Source organism: Pleurodeles waltl, chromosome 1_2 (assembly GCF_031143425.1).
Source record: "Pleurodeles waltl isolate 20211129_DDA chromosome 1_2, aPleWal1.hap1.20221129, whole genome shotgun sequence".
Lineage (NCBI taxonomy): Eukaryota > Metazoa > Chordata > Amphibia > Caudata > Salamandridae > Pleurodeles > Pleurodeles waltl.
The window spans coordinates 396,221,405-396,239,161 of NC_090437.1; the positions used below are offsets into that span (position 1 = coordinate 396,221,405).

At 46.7% G+C, this 17,757-nt stretch overlaps 1 protein-coding gene across 2 annotated transcripts in view; it reads right to left on the reverse strand.

Moving 5' to 3' along the window:
* ECPAS (Ecm29 proteasome adaptor and scaffold) overlaps nt 1–17,757 on the reverse strand; it is a 790,558-nt gene that overhangs the window by 496,280 nt on the left and 276,521 nt on the right. For both annotated transcript variants that reach the window (XM_069240017.1, XM_069240008.1), the window contains exon 19: nt 11,387–11,478. In XM_069240017.1, the coding sequence (XP_069096118.1) occupies nt 11,387–11,478 (92 nt within the window). The remainder of the gene's footprint in view (nt 1–11,386; nt 11,479–17,757) is intronic.

The following is a 17,757-nucleotide window of genomic DNA, read 5'->3' on the forward strand; positions in this document are numbered from 1 at the left end:
AAGTGTTATTGGAGTTAAGTAACTTGTTCTTTTGATGGCTACTTCTAACCACAAATTCTTCACTTTGTAAATGGATACCAAATTAGTAACTCCCCAAGTGGTGGGACTCTGGAATGTTCAGATCATAAAAGGTTTCCAGGACCCAACAGGCAAATGCTCATTCCGATGTACCTAACTATCAAGACAATACAGGGAGTGCAGAATTATTAGGCAAGTTGTATTTTTGAGGATTAATTTTATTATTGAACAACAACCATGTTCTCAATGAACCCAAAAAACTCATTAATATCAAAGCTGAATAAATTTGGAAGTAGTTTTTAGTTTGTTTTTAGTTTTAGCTATGTTAGGGGGATATCTGTGTGTGCAGGTGACTATTACTGTGCATAATTATTAGGCAACTTAACAAAACAAAATATATACCCATTTCAATTATTTATTATTACCAGTGAAACCAATATAACATCTCAACATTCACAAATATACATTTCTGACATTCAAAAACAAAACAAAAACAAATCAGTGACCAATATAGCCACCTGTCTTTGCAAGGACACTCAAAAGCCTGCCATCCATGGATTCTGTCAGTGTTTTGATCTGTTCACCATCAACATTGCGTGCAGCAGCAACCACAGCCTCCCAGACACTGTTCAGAGAGGTGTACTGTTTTCCCTCCTTGTAAATCTCACATTTGATGATGGACCACAGGTTCTCAATGGGGTTCAGATCAGGTGAACAAGGAGGCCATGTCATTAGATTTCCTTCTTTTATACCCTTTCTTGCCAGCCACGCTGTGGAGTACTTGGACGCGTGTGATGGAGCATTGTCCTGCATGAAAATCATGTTTTTCTTGAAGGATGCAGACTTCTTCCTGTACCACTGCTTGAAGAAGGTGTCTTCCAGGAACTGGCAGTAGGACTGGGAGTTGAGCTTGACTCCATCCTCAACCCGAAAAGGCCCCACAAGCTCATCTTTGATGATACCAGCCCAAACCAGTACTCCACCTCCACCTTGCTGGCGTCTGAGTCGGACTGGAGCTCTCTGCCCTTTACCAATCCAGCCACGGGCCCATCCATCTGGCCCATCAAGACTCACTCTCATTTCATCAGTCCATAAAACCTTAGAAAAAATCAGTCTTGAGATATTTCTTGGCCCAGTCTTGACGTTTCAGCTTGTGTGTCTTGTTCAGTGGTGGTCGTCTTTCAGCCTTTCTTACCTTGGCCATGTCTCTGAGTATTGCACACCTTGTGCTTTTGGGCACTCCAGTGATGTTGCAGCTCTGAAATATGGCCAAACTGGTGGCAAATGGCATCGTGGCAGCTGCACGCTTGACTTTTCTCAGTTCATGGGCAGTTATTTTGCGCCTTGGTTTTTCCACACGCTTCTTGCGACCCTGTTGACTATTTTGAATGAAACGCTTGATTGTTCGATGATCACGCTTCAGAAGCTTTGCAATTTTAAGAGTGCTGCATCCCTCTGCAAGATATCTCACTATTTTTGACTTTTCTGAGCCTGTCAAGTCCTTCTTTTGACCCATTTTGCCAAAGGAAAGGAAGTTGCCTAATAATAATGCACACCTGATATAGGGTGTTGATGTCATTAGACCACACCCCTTCTCATTACAGAGATGGACATCACCTAATATGCTTAATTGGTAGTAGGCTTTCGAGCCTATACAGCTTGGAGTAAGACAACATGCATAAAGAGGATGATGTGGTCAAAATACTCATTTGCCTAATAATTCTGCACTCCCTGTAGTGCTTCCTGAATGTGAGCACTGAAGCCAACGCAGCAACCCGAGAAATACCCAGGACAGGCACTCTGCATGCCAATGCAGTGGTAGTAGCCTTGACTTTGGTGGATTAAGCCATCAGAACCTCTAGAGGCCACTTATTAGCAAATGCGTAGCCGATCTTAATGCAGATACTATCCTCCGTGACATGGCTCACTTTTGCACCTCTGCCTTTTTTTGCTCCAAAGATCTTCGCAAAGAGCTAATCACCCACCAAATGGTCCTTGGTATGAGCGACGTAAAAGGTCAGTGCTATCTTAGGGTCCAAACAATGGAATCTCTCTTCCTCTTTAAAGGGACGAAGTGGATGAAAGAATGATGGAAGATTGATAGCTTGTCTGACAAGAAACAGGATGACTACTGTCAGCAGAAACACCACCCGAACTCTTACACCAATTAGTCAAAAAATAAAGTTGTATAAGGCAGTTGGACTGAGACAGCCTGAAATCCACTTGGGTGTTGCACTGGATGTTATAGCAACTGAAAATACTGTTTTCAAGATCAAGAGCTGTAAATTACTACTGTGCATTGGCTCAACCAGGATACACATTAGGAAAATGAGAAAATTAAGTCTCAATGTGGCATCACAAAGGACCTCGGAAGAAGCCTATCTTGCAAAGCTTTGAGAAATCTCATCAGAAATGTGATCTGAACAAGGATAGTAGGTCAGGCAAACATAAGAAGAGGTGAAAGGGCTAACAAGTAGCTTTTAACATTGTCCACTGCAAGTCCTTACTGAGCTAAAGATAAAACGAACAAGACATCTGACAGTCTGGCCTGCAACAGGTCTGTCTGGCAAGTGCAGCAGCAAGACAAAAACTTATCCCAGCATACATTGATTTTGCGGAAGGGTGCCTGGCCTCCAAGAACATATTAACAACTTCAGAAGTGCAATTAAACTGCTGCGGCTCAATACCCACACATGGAGGTGCCGGCTACACAGCCTCAGATGCAAGACATGGCCTACTGCTGCAAAAGAGGGTCCTCCTGAAGTGGGAGCCTGATTGGAGGACAAATGCTCATGCCCATTCGAGGTATCACACCATCCTGGCACAATCCAGAGCGCCCAAGATGACCTAGGCCCGGTCATTTCTGATCTACAGAACTCGGGCAGGAGAGGTAATGACAAGAAGGCATACAAGAGTACTGTATTTCGGGGACGTGGCCAGCTGCAGATGCAGTAAGAAGTGATTCTTGGAGCTCCTGCCAGGCTGTCCCAAACCCAATGCCATCCTGAATAAATTCTTGACCTTGGGAAATGGCATCAAGAGACCACCCTGCCCCCTGTGCCCTTGTAGCACAGCTCACCCTGCTCTCGAGTGCCCTGGTAGACTGCACACTGCCAACGCCTGCACTGCAGCACCTCCCCCATATTGGAGATGGGGGCAGCAAGATTCTAGGAAACATGCCGCTCCAGGGTCCCAAGTGCCACTGGAGTCCCTGGCGAGAGTACACTGTTGGAGGACCTAGCCACAATGCAGACAACCCCGGACATCTACACTTGCTGGGCAGTGAGGGAAGACACAACCTAAAGGCCTGCGGCATCGAACAGTCACCTTCCGCGACACGAAGGCCAAGTGGGCCTGGGACACTGGATGCAGCATCCTAGTTGAGCAGCAGTGGGAGCCATGGACACTGCTTGCAGGAAGCACGTACCGGACTAATAAGAAGTTCCTCTAAGGGCCCCCACCCAGCCTCAGATGTAGCACAGACCTCCATTGCCCTGCTACTGCACTGCCTGAGAGACGAGCTGGAGGTAAGCAGCACTGAACCTCATGGCCTGAATGCTCGGAGGGCGGACAGTGGGACAGGAGAGGAGTCCAGTGGTCATAAGGGCCCCTCCCGCACCCTGACAGAGACTTTGGTGTAGCTGCAAGCCTTGCCACTTCCAATTGCTAGGGCACTGAGGCAATAGGAACGCTGTCCCTGCCTGATGGAGGACTGTGACATGCTCTGCCTTACTTGGGCTACCTCTGAGTAGGAGAGACTTGGGCAACGGGATGCGCCCAACCCCCACCCTGGGTGCAGAGCGGCACTGCGCCCGACTCAGGTTGGCCACTGCGAAGTAAGGGCTGCAGCTAATGACTTGCGCCGGGGAGGCCGCCTATACCTACTGGACACTCGAGGCAGAGAGTGACATTGGCTCCAAAGCCCCACCATGGAGGTCTGACGTCGCTGTGACCACAACTAATTATTGGAACCTGAGAAACTAATCTCAGACCTCCTCATTGGGAGGTGGTGTCCTGCTGAATAGCTTGTTGCCATGGGTCCTTTGCGGAGGCCTGATCTTTAAATAGAGGTGCACTGAGAAGGACATCAGATTCCTCCTACTCCCTTCTCCTGGTAGCTAGCTGAGGGGTACTGCCTTTGCATCATGTTCACCTCCTCTGCGCAATTACCTGGCCTGCGCTTGAGGAGGAGGTGGACCCGGAGGGCCTATTGCTGTTCTATGCCCGGGAAAGAGTGCACATGGTCCGGGCATGCCCTCCCTTGCCTGGCGAGCCCCCACAACCAATGGTGGCTAGGCTCCTCTACTACAAAGACTACAATCACATATTGACTACAATCACATATTGGAGCAGACCCAGAAAAAAGGGGAACTTAGGGGGGAAATAATTGCAAAATAATGATCTTTCCAGATTTTACAAAGGATTTAAAAAAACAGCAATCTTCTTTTTAGAAAGCGAAATGCAAACTCTGCCAGCTGGGATTGAAATATGCAATGCTATTCCAGCTAGACTACGAGTTGTGACTCCGGAGGGTGTGCAGTTCTCCCGAACCCCAAACAAAGTATAGGATTGGATTGAGACCCACCTGCAAGCTGGCCTCAGCTGGGAGGCTCTGCGGCGTACTCCCAAGTGCAGGCAGCTGAGACGGGGAGCATGGGCACACAGGGCCCAGTCTCTCGGGGCAAGGTCCAGGAAGAACAACAACGAGCAGTGGAGGTGGTGGCGGCCATGATTGGGGGTGGAACGAGCCCACCTTGCTTGATGAAAACGAAGCCCTGGAGTTGCAACCGAACCCGGGCACTAGCTCCCCTGAGCACACTGATGATGAGCTACCCAGAATAACTCCAGGAACTGTCTACACTAGGGGAGCTATGGAATGGATATGCCCGGGGTTCGCTTCTAACACAAAGGTCACTTTATAGACCCAGCAGGTAGATTTGTTGTAGTTACTGGCTGGCTGAATGGCCGGAGGCATGACTTTAGGCAGTATCCATGGCCCCAACATAGACCAAATGTCCTCCTTTGTGGGTCCTCTGGAGTGCCCTTGCCCTCCCATTAGGTGGGCTACGTACTACCAGAGGTGGATTTTAATTTCGTGGCAGACCCCTTGTTGGATTGTTCGCATCCTCCACGTAGGAACTCCCAAATGATTAGAGTAGCCCTCAAGTTCACTGACTGGCAGAGAGAACTTGGACTTGTAGATTCCTGGGTAGTGCAACATCCGGGAGAAATAGACTATTACTTTTTTCAGCTCTGAACGACCTGCATGTATGCCTGGACCTGCATGTACGCCTGGCATAGATGGCGCAGAGGATGGATCCGCCAGTAGTAAATCAACTGGAGGCCGCCGAGGATCTTTGGGGCATGAAGGTGATCCAGATGGAGACGGAAGAATGCCAAAGATGTGCACCATGGCGTGTCTAAAGATTTAGATCTGTTGTGGCATTGCAATGAGCCCAGAAACTTGGGTGCATCGTGAACAACGTTGGAGTCAGCTCCTCGGTTGAACGGGAGTGAGATTTAGAGACACAGTGGCAGCTTTGCACCTTCTCTGGAGATCGAGAGCGGCAGGAAGGGGCAGAGTCTAGATTGGACATTTTATGCTTCTTTTTGGGCTTACCCAATGAATTTGACCACAATGAAGCTCTACTGGGGGAACACTTGGAATGGGAGGGGGTCTGCACTTTTGATTTCGACCGGGAGAAGGCCCCGAATGGAATCTTGCAGTGTACAGCTTCACTTCATGTTCTTGGATAGCTTTAGGATTCATCTGGGTGCAGTCGCCACAGGCCTTGGAGGTGTGAGCTGAACCCAAATACCAGAGGCAGAATTCATGGAGATCCACACAGACATTTGTTTGTGACAGTCCCTACAATGTTTAAACCTGTAGTCTTACGAGGTGACATTATTCCCTGCACAATGGCTGAATTTGAAAGAAAAAAGGTATGAAGAAAGGGATCGGAGCTACAGATCAGCATCTGAAGGCCTCCACTCGTCACTTCAGTAGACACATGAGGTTGGCACAGAATTGCATGATGCTACTTAGTGTTGCACAGGAGCACTGCTTTTTCATTTTCTGGATCTAGGGCCATATGTACGAAGACATTTTCCCATAGACATAGAATGGGTAAAATCCTTTGCTACATCTGACCCCTAGTCTCAACTTCTTTCCCAAGTCTGAGCTGCTGTTCACTTTCAGGGAAAGGCACCATCACAAAAACACAATAGAATGATGGACAGAGTGTTGAAACTTTCCAACACTCACCCCCAGTCACAGATCTGGGTTTAATCCATCATTATTTCACTCACCATGTCATCCCTGCTTGGACCCAGTCATGTGCAAATCAGTCTTGACACTGTTCCCCATGGGAACATTCCAGCCCGAACTGCCAGGCCAGAACCTCCCTGGACAGGAAACAAGCATCCTGGGACCGGTTTCAGGTTATCTCCCTTCATCAGCCAGGCTACCTTAAATCCAGTGGCTCAGCACACAAGGAGTCCACGTCTGGGCATACCCTAGTCACTTAGGGCACACAAGGCAACATAACAAAAGCAGTTCAGGCAGGACTGTTACCATGGGGAACAGGGGCAAGACTGATTTGCATATGCCTGGTGTAGGAAGTTGGCTCTGTATGCACTATTTTAAAGTAAGAAATAGCATGCACAGAGTCCAAGGGTTCCCCTTAGAGGTAAGATAGTGGCAAAAGCAGATCATTCCAATGCTCTATTTTGTGGTAGTGTGGTCGAGCAGTAGGCTTATCAGAGGGTAGTGTTAAGCATTTGTTGTACACACACAGGCAATAAATGAGGAACACACACTCAAAGACTTACTCCAGGCCAATAGGTTTTTATATTGAAAAATATATTTTCTTAGTTTATTTTAAGAACCACAGGTTCAAGATTTACAGTTAATACTTTAAATGTAAGTTACTTCACTTAGATACTTTAGGAATTTTGAATGAAAACAATATCATGTACAGTCTTTGTAAAAATGGCAATAAGCTATTTTTAAAGTGGATACAGTGCAAAAATCAACAGTTCCTGGGGGAGGTAAGTAAAGGCTAGATTAGGAGGTAAGTAACACACTTACAAGTCTCAGTCCTGGTGCATAGGCAACCCACCGTTTGGGGTTCACAGCAACCCCAAAGTTATCTCAAAGAGATGCCCAAAACACACAGGTGCCTATGGAGAACAGGGGTGCTCCGGTTCCAGTCTGCCAGCAGGTAAGTACCTGTGTCCTCGGGGATCAGAATCAGACCGGGGGGTTTTATAGAGCACTGGGGGGGGGGGGGCAAGTAGGAACACAAAACACCCTCCGCGGCACAGGGGCGGGCGGGTGCAGTGTGCAAAGCAGGCGTCGGGTTTTGTATATATGTTTCAATGGAGGGACCCGGGGGTCACTCTAGCGGTGCAGGCAGGCACAGGGGGGGCTTCTCGGGACAACCACCACCTGGGCAAGGCAGAGGGTCGCCTGGGGGTCGCTCCTGCACTGAGGTTCGGTTCCTTTAGGTCCTGGGGGCTGCGGGTGCAGTGTTGGTTCCAGGCGTCGGGTCCCTTGTTACAGGCAGTCGCGGTCAGGGGGAGCCTCTGGATTCTCTCTGCAGGCATCGCTGTGGGGGCTCAGGGGGGTCGTCTCTGGTTACTCACAGTCGCCGGGGAGTCCTCCCTGTGGTGTTTGTTCTCTGGATCTTGAGCCGGGGACGTCAGGTGCAGAGTGTGAAGTCTCACGCTTCCAGCGTGAAACATGCAGTCTTTGGAAGTTGCTTCTTTGTTGCAAAGAAGTAGCTGGTTTTGAACAGGGCCGCTGTTCACAGGAGTTTCTTGGTCCTTTAGTCCAGGGCAGTCCTCTGAGGCTTCAGAGGTCGCTGGTCCCTGTCGGATGCGTCACTGTAGCAGGTTTTTGAAGTTGGAGACAGGCCGGTAGGGCTGGGGCCAAATCAGTTATCGTCTTCCTCCTTCTCTGCAGGCTTGTAAGTCAGCAGTCCTTCTTCCTTCTTCAGGTTGCAGGAATCCCCTTTCCTGGGATCTGGGGAGCCCCTAAATACTGAATTTAGGGGTGTGTTTAGGTCTGGGAGGATAGCAGCCAATGGCTACTGTCCTTGAGGGTGGCTACACCCTCTCTGTGCCTCCTCCCTGTGGGGAGGGGGGCACATCCGTAATCCTATTGGGGGAATCCTCCAAACTCAAGATGGAGGATTTCTAAAGGCTTGGGTCACCTCAGCTCAGGACACCTTAGGGGCTGTCCTGACTGGTGGGTGACTCCTCCTTGTTTTTCTCATTATCTCCACCAGCCTTGAACCAAAAAGTGGGGGCAGTGGCCGGAGGGGAGGGCATATCCACTAGCTGGGATGCCCTGGGGCGCTGTAACAGAAGAGGTGAGCCTTTGAGGCTCACCGCCAGGTGTTACAGTTCCTGCAGGGGGAGGTGAGCTGCACCTCCACCCAGTACAGGCTTTTTTGTTCCTGGCCACAGAGTGACAAAGGCACAATGGCCATGTGGCCAGCAACATGTCTGGTGTGTGGCAGGCTGGCAGGAACTGGTCGGCCTACACTAGAAGTCGGGTATGTATTCAGGGGCATCTCTAAGATGCCCTCTGGGTGTATTTTACAATAAATTGCACACTGGCATCAGTGTGCATTTATTGTGCTGAGAAGTTTGATACCAAACTTCCCAGTTTTCAGTGTAGCCATTATGGAACTGTGGAGTTCATGTTTGACAAACTCCCAGACCATATACTCTTATGGCAACCCTGCACTTACAATGTCTAAGGTTTTGCTTAGACACTGTAGGGGCATAGTGTTCATGCACAGATGCCCTCACCTGTGGTATAGTGCACCCTGCCTTAGGGCTGTAAGGCCTGCTAGAGGGGTGACTTACCTATGCCACAGGCAGTGTGAGGTTGGCATGGCACTCTGAGGGGAGTGCCATGTCGACTTAGTAATTTTCTCCCCACCAGCACACACAAGCTGTGAAGCAGTGTGCATGTGCTGAGTGAGGGGTCCCTAGGGTGGCATAAGACATGCTGCAGCCCTTAGAGACCTTCCCTGGCATCAGGGTCCTTGGTACCAGTTAAAAGGGACTTACCTGAGTGCCAGGGTTGTGCCAATTGTGGAGACAAGGGTACAGTTTAGGGAAAGAACACTGGTGCTGGGGCCTGGTTAGCAGGGTCCCAGAACACTTTCAAATCATAACTTAGTATCAGCAAAGGCAAAATGTTAGGGGGTAACCATGCCAAGGAGGCATTTCCTTACACCTGGGTCCAAACTGGGGTGGCATGGTGAGCAAAAGAACAATGGATTAAACCCAGATCTGTGACTGGGGGGTGAGTGTTTGAAAAGTTTCAGCACTCCGTCCATCATCCTTTTGTGTCACTTTCAGGGAAAGTCAGACTCCCTTTTTGTAAATGAGAGAGCACTTATAAATCTATTTGTATTGCTATTTATAGTTTCTGGTCCTTAAAATTCAAGCTCAGGCATTCCAAGTTTTTTAGCATACAGAACTGGGTGACAATTGCAGAGATCTGCTCAATAATATGTGGTCTTCAGCCTTTTAAGGACAGACAAGGTACACAGAAGGGTGCAAATCATGCAGCCCCCTATACTAGAATACCATTCCCACCTGGAAAACATCTTATTGACTCATGAATATGCTAACAAACTCATAATTAACATGCTTATCACCATGCAATTGACACCAAAATCACCCCTTTCTCCCTCCAGGATCCAAAGAGCTTGACATTGGGCCGAGGGGTTCAGCAGCATCCCTTTTCTGCATGTAACAGTTTTTAATGCAGCTTGAAACTTGAACTGGTGGAAATCACCAAACCTCCTTTCGAAATATGTGACTAGATGGTGCTTAGAGAAAGCGTTTTCACATTCTTATCCCCATGCATTTTAATCCATGGTTTTCACCTGCAACGGAATGGGGCTGCTTTCTAAGATGGAGTCTGAAGGAGAGTTGTACTCTGCTAGGGACCGAATGTAACAGTTCAAAGAACGTAAAAATGTAAGTCTGAAAATATGATAGGCTCCAATACTTTCAAATTAGGCACTAGGTTCTACAATCACCTAATAGAGGAGGCTACGAAGCAGCACCCCTCCCCCCCCCCATTAGTATATGATACAGCCAGAGGGCTAGTATAACTGCTACAGTTCTTTCAAAATGACAAGAAAGTCAGTTGCAACTTCGGATATCAGAAACAATAGGCAGACAACCAAGGGGGTCGGATATTACTGAGGATGCATGGAAACAAATTTAGAGGTATATACCACAGAATTTCTGAATTATTCACAGTACAAAGTCAACCTATAAACTCATAATGCACTGCTATCTTACAACTAAGAGGCTAAAACGATTTACTCTAACACTAGTAGCCTATATTGGAAATGTAGGGAGAGAAAAGGTTCAGCAATATACATATGGCCAAGTGTGTAGACATACAAAACTTCTGGAAGGACAGCCATAAAGAGCAAGTCTTGTGACTGCCGAGCTAAGAGTGTCTCCGGGATTATTTTACTGAAAGAGAAAGAGACTAGTCAATGCATAGGAAATAGGGGGCAGGGGGTTTTGCTGCATCACATGCTGGGAGCTGCCAAGAGACTAACTTCGACACACTGCAAAAATATGAAGGCCTCATCAGTGATGTAGTGGATACAAAACTTATGGTAGACAGTGGTGCTTGAAAAACTCATGATCAATCTGTATCAACACACAAGTAACTTGGATAAAACATGAGCAATTCTTCAGTTCCCCATTTAACATCTCTAGCTCAACTAAGAAACTATCTTATCAGACTAAGTACACTTCATTGACTGCCAGAATGATACATAGTTTGTGATGAAAGTGCTTCCTCACAAAGGATGGCCTAAATACTAACTGAAAAGAGAGTGGTGTGTGGTAGTGCTCAGAGGGGCTAGCAGGGGGCGAGAAAGGTGTTTTGAATTTGGACTGTAGTAGAGATTCATCTTGTGGATCCTACATTTGTGCTCCAGGTTCTCTGAGATACATGGGAAGAGAATATTAAGAGCCACAAAGAAGAACGAGAAGAAAGCCCACAAATGTTATCTTGTTTCTTGAAATTTTATTGAAATGTTATATATTCATCTGGTGATGGTCATTTTGTGAAAAGTTGTTTTGAGTGGAAAAGTTTAATAGAATTAACCAAGCCAACCAAATGCCACCCACATTTGAACGGGGTTGTAAGAGGATACTGGAACTGAGATGACAGCACTTCAGAAACTAGGGTCATGGAATGGTTTGAAATGAAGTTGCTAAAACATATGATAAATTGCCAGAAAAATGCACATGCATCTTTTCTGTTAACATTACATAAGAGGGTATGTAAGTAAATAAGGATGTGTACCAATACCTTTATCCAGTCAATTTTATCTGTAAACTTGACTGCTAGTTTCTGAGGACAGACAGCAACTGCTTCAAGCAGGCAGTACATCACTGGCAAACCTGAATAAAATTAGACAGAACATCCATTAAAATAATGTGTCCCCTTGTCATATTCAATTCATGGAAATCTAATGGAGAAACAGCTTCTAAATCTGGATTAAAATGTTTCATTAACTTAGCTTAGAACTAACTATTCGGTATTAATATTAAATGGAAGAACAAAATCCTGCCCTGTGACAGTATCTCTCAGACATTGCCATTTTCCATCAATTCACACACTTGAAATTCCCAGAGCATCATGTGAGGAACTCAAAGTGTTACTAAAGAAAACAATTCAGAGTATTCTTCGAAGTATTATAGAGGCTGTGACAACAGAACCCAAAGATGCTATCAAGTATCCATTTTTTGTTTTTAACAGAGAAAGGTGATCAGAAAGCTCATGAAGAGGTGTGCACTGAGCATGACTCTATGGAAGGTGAAAGCTACAAACCCTTATTAGAGCATTGCATAGCGATAGGCCCTGAAACCAAGTTATGTAATGGGGGAGTGTGCATACAAATTGTGGTGTGGCCTATGGCTGAAAGCTTTTAAGACTATTCAAACATTCCACTGACTAGAGAGAGACGGTTCTAACTGTAAAAGAAAGAAATACAAAGACAAAAATTGGAATGTTAGAGCCGAAGGCATATCTCAGCCATTATAAGCCCTGAACATTCCAGTACTCTAACACAGATTAGTAACATTTTCTTTTCCAGCACTTGGTCTTCAGTTTCTTTACGTTTAACATTTAAAATCTGAGTATGGAGTACTATTGAGCTGAATTGTCTAAAAGTGCAAAAGGATCACAGAGCAACAAATCAAAAGTAATGAAGCTCATTGGCAGGTCAGTGTAGCAAACAAACAAACAAGTTACTTACCTTCAGCAATGCTCTTTCTGGTAGAGACTATCTAACCCACTGATATCTCACCTTCTGAATACTCCCTAGGGGTCAACTGGATCAGAAAAATCAGCAGCGGTACCCTTGTGCCAGCAGGTGTGCGCCGGCAGCTCTGTGTCAACGTTGTTTCACAAGCGGGACTATAGAAGCACCACCCCTGCACACTCATATCAGTTGCTTTGATACTTTTCAGACTGGTCATCACGAGTGTGCATATTCCTAAACTGGGATCTTTCTATGTGAAGAGATCCATTCAAGGAACGGGAAAGTGGGAGGGTCAGTGCAGAACCTACAGATAAAGTCTCTACCAGAAAGAGCGTTACTAAAGTAAAGTAAATAGTTCTTATGGAGACTTCTAACCGCAGATTCCTCACCGTTTCAGTATCTACTCAAGCAATACCTCCTACATGGTGGGTTTGTGAACTGACTCAAACTAAAAAGTCCTGTATGACTGAGCTGCAAAGTACCATTCCAAGCAGACCTAATCGCCTAGTAAACAGGTCCTCATCACCATATGTAGTGACACTCACAGAGTAGCCTGACAAATGTCGAAAGCTCGCAACCTGCATGACAATGCAGTTGTAGCAGCCTTTGCTTCTTGGGGCTACTTTTTGGCCAGTGTGTAGCAGATCTTAATGCAGAGAAGGATATAGCACTCATCTAGCATAAGGTCCTTTTCCAAATAGCCTTGCCTTCCTTTGCTACAATGAACCAGATAAAGAGCTGATCATCCATCTGATGTTATTTGGTATGTTCAATGGAGAAGCTCCAACCAGTGACATCCCTCCTCCTGTGTTATGGGGTGAGGCGGGGAAGAAAACACTGGAAGGGTGATCCTCTTACCAACATAAAAGGGAGTCCGATTTTCTGAAGGAAGGCTGGAGTCCGCAGAACCAGCTTGTTTGAGTAGAACATGATGTAGGGCAAGTGAATGGAAAGGACCTGCAACTCTCTGATCCGTCACCCTTTAACAGTACCCAAAGCAAAGTCTTGCTGAGGGAGGGACAACACAAACCACAGAACCTTAGACAGTTATCATAGAGTGTGTTAATCTGTTTAGCAGCACACCAGGCCAGCTTCTGGCACTGGTACCCTCTCCTTTGTGCCTTTGGCCAAAAAAGTCTGAAATTCCTGTGGCGACAGGTCAGTTGGTCATTCCTAAGCCAATCGGGGAATTGAGGAAGGAGCAGCGGGATCTTGAGAACCGGTATAACCCCACTGAACAATTTGCAGGACTCACTTGTCTGAATTATTACCTGCCGCCCTGGCGAAACGTGTTGATCGTGCCTCCGACAGGGTGGTTGTGTGCTGTCAAGGGCATGCTAAAGAGACTTCGGTGGAGCGGCACATTGAGGGGGTTGGGCGAAGAGGGCAGAGTATTGGGCTACATAGTGTCACTGTTTCCCTCTCGTAAGTGTAAAGCAAAAAGGCTTGGTGATTGTTATGACTGCTGGGGCTGTTGGTGATACTGGAAGCAACTACCATAGCCACATTAGGGGTCAAACGGATTTTGCAGCTGGCACAGAAAAGCAGAAAGACTCAGGGAGCACAGTGCGGCCCTGATATCTTTGAAGTGCTCCAGCGCCAAGTTTACTATATCCCCAAACAAAGGGGAGCCATCAAACAGCATGTCTGTAAGACTGGCATGAATATCTCCCAAAAAGCCAGAGATCGTTATTCAGGCATACCTGGGAATGGCCACGCTGATGCCAATAGCCTTTCTAGGGAATCAGTGGTATTGAGTCTGCAGTCAATGGTGAGCTTGGCCACATCACAACCATCTTTCATGGCCTGGAAAAGTATGCCCGAGCTTCTTCGGGTACCACTGGGAATATTTGGGGTGCAGAGTCCATTAAGGAATGAGTGTAGAGGCCTAAGAGACAGCTGACACTCACCGAGTGAAAGGCTAAACTTATAGAGAAAAAAACTGCTTACTAAAGTCTCTACCCTCTTCGATTCGAGTAGTGGAAAACAATTTTGGGTTAATTGTACTTTGACACAGGTGCCATATTATTGTATGAGTAAGAGCCTCATTGAATGGGAGTAAGAGCTCAGAACTTGACTGGACTGGCTGCAACACTCCCATGAAAACTGGTTTCAACTCCTAAGTGGGAAGTTGAAGATCAATAACCTTTACTGCCCTTTGAATAACTAACAATAGCAATGCGGTCTTCTGTGGGAGGCCCATGGGGGAGGATGGACTAGTCTAGTCTAGTCTAATGTCTGGGCAAGTATCCAGACCACGGTCATCTTGGAGGTCCGAGAACCAGTTGTGCCCTAGGTAAGGCAAGGCAATCTCATCCCAATCATCATAGCTCCAGTTATCTCTGCCAAATAAGTCATGGAGGAAAAGAGCCCTTACAGCAAGTAGAGGCACTGTACCAGAATGGTGGTAAAAAGGTTGCAGCTTAGAAAAAGGAACCAGCCTCTGTCGGGGTAGCATTATGGGTTGACCATCGTCATTCAGAGAGGATGGCGCTGGCATCACTGCATCAAGATCTGGTGTGGGTTGTGTGCACCATGAAAGTAACTGGTAGCAAAATCGGTCCAGAGTCCTGAGTTGATCCAGAGAGCTTAAATGGCACCTAGGGTGGATCTGTTGAAAGAAGCCCGGTTATGAGGCCTTCCGGACCCATAGGGAGCCGGAGACGCTCCGAAAACCCATAGAATGGCTTTGAAGAAGTCCTTGATTTGATGTGTCATTGCCGACGGCCCCAGAACTCCTGGTTACAGGCATCGGGTTGGACTTTGAAGTAGAGCCATATGGGGGCATGATGATAACTTATCGAAAGATCAAGAGAGGGGGGATGGACGGAGTCCCGTCTGGATGTCTTGTGCTTCTTCTTAATTTTGCCTGAGGACTTAGATTGTAACTTGCTACGGGAGCAGGACTGGGATCTAAATCAGACCTCAACCGTTTCCAGCAAAGAGTCTTGTGGTGGTTTGTCATACAGTGCTTTGCTTCCCGGTCTCAAATAGCTTTAGGGTGCATCAAGGTACAATGACTGCAGGCCTCGAAACCTTAGTTTGATCCCAGGCAAACCAAGGGCCTGATTTGATCTTGATGGTATTACCGCCAAGCCGCGTCAGCTGCAGACTCAAGAACACTGTCAAGTTGACGGTGTCTGGGTGCTATATTTAGATGTAACAGCTCCGCAGGCAGTTTACTGACCTAGTACAATGGCAGTGGCTATGGAATAGAAGTAAGTCACATATACACTTAGCCATACGTGTCCCACTGCACTACACAACACACCACCTACACATGATCCATTACCACACAATACGTACATGATGAAAACACACATTGGCAAACATCCATGGCATAGCATACACGCACCAATGAAAATGCAACCACACACAACACAACCACAAAAACCAACACAACTATGCACTTAACTACACAAACACTTACAGGAGGCACAGCTGTACACATCACAACATCTGCCACACAACACTCACTTGAATGTTACACACAGCAACACAACACACAACAATACAAATCAGACCCATATGCACATGTCACACATACTGACAACCACATCACCCACTCAAGCTCCCTCCACCGCAAACTGCCAATCGCATTGCACACATACATACACGTACAGACTCACATGCACTAAGGGAAGCGCAACATCACAGTTATCGGTCCCCTTTGCAATGTGCACACATGGACACAGTTGAGAAGTTAGAATGTACCAACCATTGTGGGGCCAGCTTTCATATGGCAATGAATACGGACACCAAATAACAGTTGTATATGTGTGTGACGTGTCATGTGCCAGTGTGTACCCAACCATGTCTGACACACTTGTGTTTCTTCACATATGCATGTCCAGTAATAAAAAAAAATACTGTGACATGTATATGCCTGCAGTGGCCCCAACCTCATGTGCAGTGCCCATCCAACATACCACGGCAATGCAGGTTCCATACCTTTGAGTCCGTTGGCAGGGGGAGGGTCGTGTTTTTTCTGTGGGTCAGTGGCAGCAGCGATGTCAGGTCTAGTCCAGTCGAAAATGGAAGTGGGTGCTGGGGGGGAAACATATGTTTTTACCTCATTTGCCCCTCACCCTCAATCCACCAACTCAAGTGTGGAGGTCGGACTGCCACTTTTGGCTTGGTTGTAAGGCACATCCAAAGCTCCATGGCTGTAAAGGTGGCTCGCGTTCCGCGGCAGCCACTTCTCCCTACAATGCCGTCGACATGGGTGAAGTTCCTTGGTGGCGTAGGTGGGACTCGGGCAGGCTTTCGCCTATGGGACTGCTAACATCTAAATCTGGAGGGTAGACTACCAAGGCGAGAGACAGGTTTTCAGATGGAAACCAGAGAGTGGGACCATTACAGCCAAATTTAAATCAGGCCCCAAATCTGTATATTAGGGAAGTGGCATGCTTCTAATGCACATTGGTTTTAGGAATTTACTATAGAAGTTACACAAACGAATCCACTTTGGCTAGTGGCAGAATGGATAGCAATTTGGTAGTAGAGTGTGACAGTGAGACATGGTCGTTGCAGGGGTAAAGAGAAAGAAGAGCAGATAGAGTCCCACATGCATCCATTGCAGGCATGGAGATGTGCACAGGTAAGAGCCAATTATGTGAGGAGATTATAGGTCCGGAACAGTTCAATAAACATCGTTCTGAATAGAGAACAAGGAAATTGTGGCATGTTGGCTGCCAGGGCGGGGTGGTCTATCATCTTTGGGCAGTGTTTAGTTTAGGCGGTACTCTTCTCATTTCTCAGATAGTGGAGGTTATGAGTCAACGTAGGCCAGGGTTTTACTGAAGAATATTGAGTTAGCAGAAGGTACTCTAACTTACCACTTTGGTTTTGATGACATGCTCAAGTTGTCATCTAGGGAAACCATAAAGGTTTAGAGGTGTGCAAAGAATGTGACTGAATACAGATTGGAAGAAAAGGTAAGATGGAATACCAAATCAGTTGAAACCAGATGTGGATATTAACAAGGACAAAGGTCTTGTTTGAAATACTCTGAGAGGGCTGTTACTAAAGAACCAGATCTTAAATGAGTTTACAAATGCTTGCCCCTGGAATATTTGCTGTGTCCAAAAGTGTACATTCTGTCCATTATTGTCCTTTGTTGCACCCCTATGATGGACCTCTTTGCCACGCATGAAAATGTGCCTTGCCCACAACTCTGCGCCCTCTAGTTACTGTTGCAGGAACAATTCGGGAACCATTCCATTTGACCTGGGATTTACCCCGGTTATGCATTTCCTCTTGTGCCTCTGAGTCCTCATGTTCAGAGGATGCTGCACAAGGATTGGGAACAGATTATTCTGATTGCTCCAGTCTGTCCGCTGATAGTTTGGCTTGTGGACCTGTTCTGCCTGCATATATGCCAACGGACTCAACTCAGGCAGGACACTCACAATTT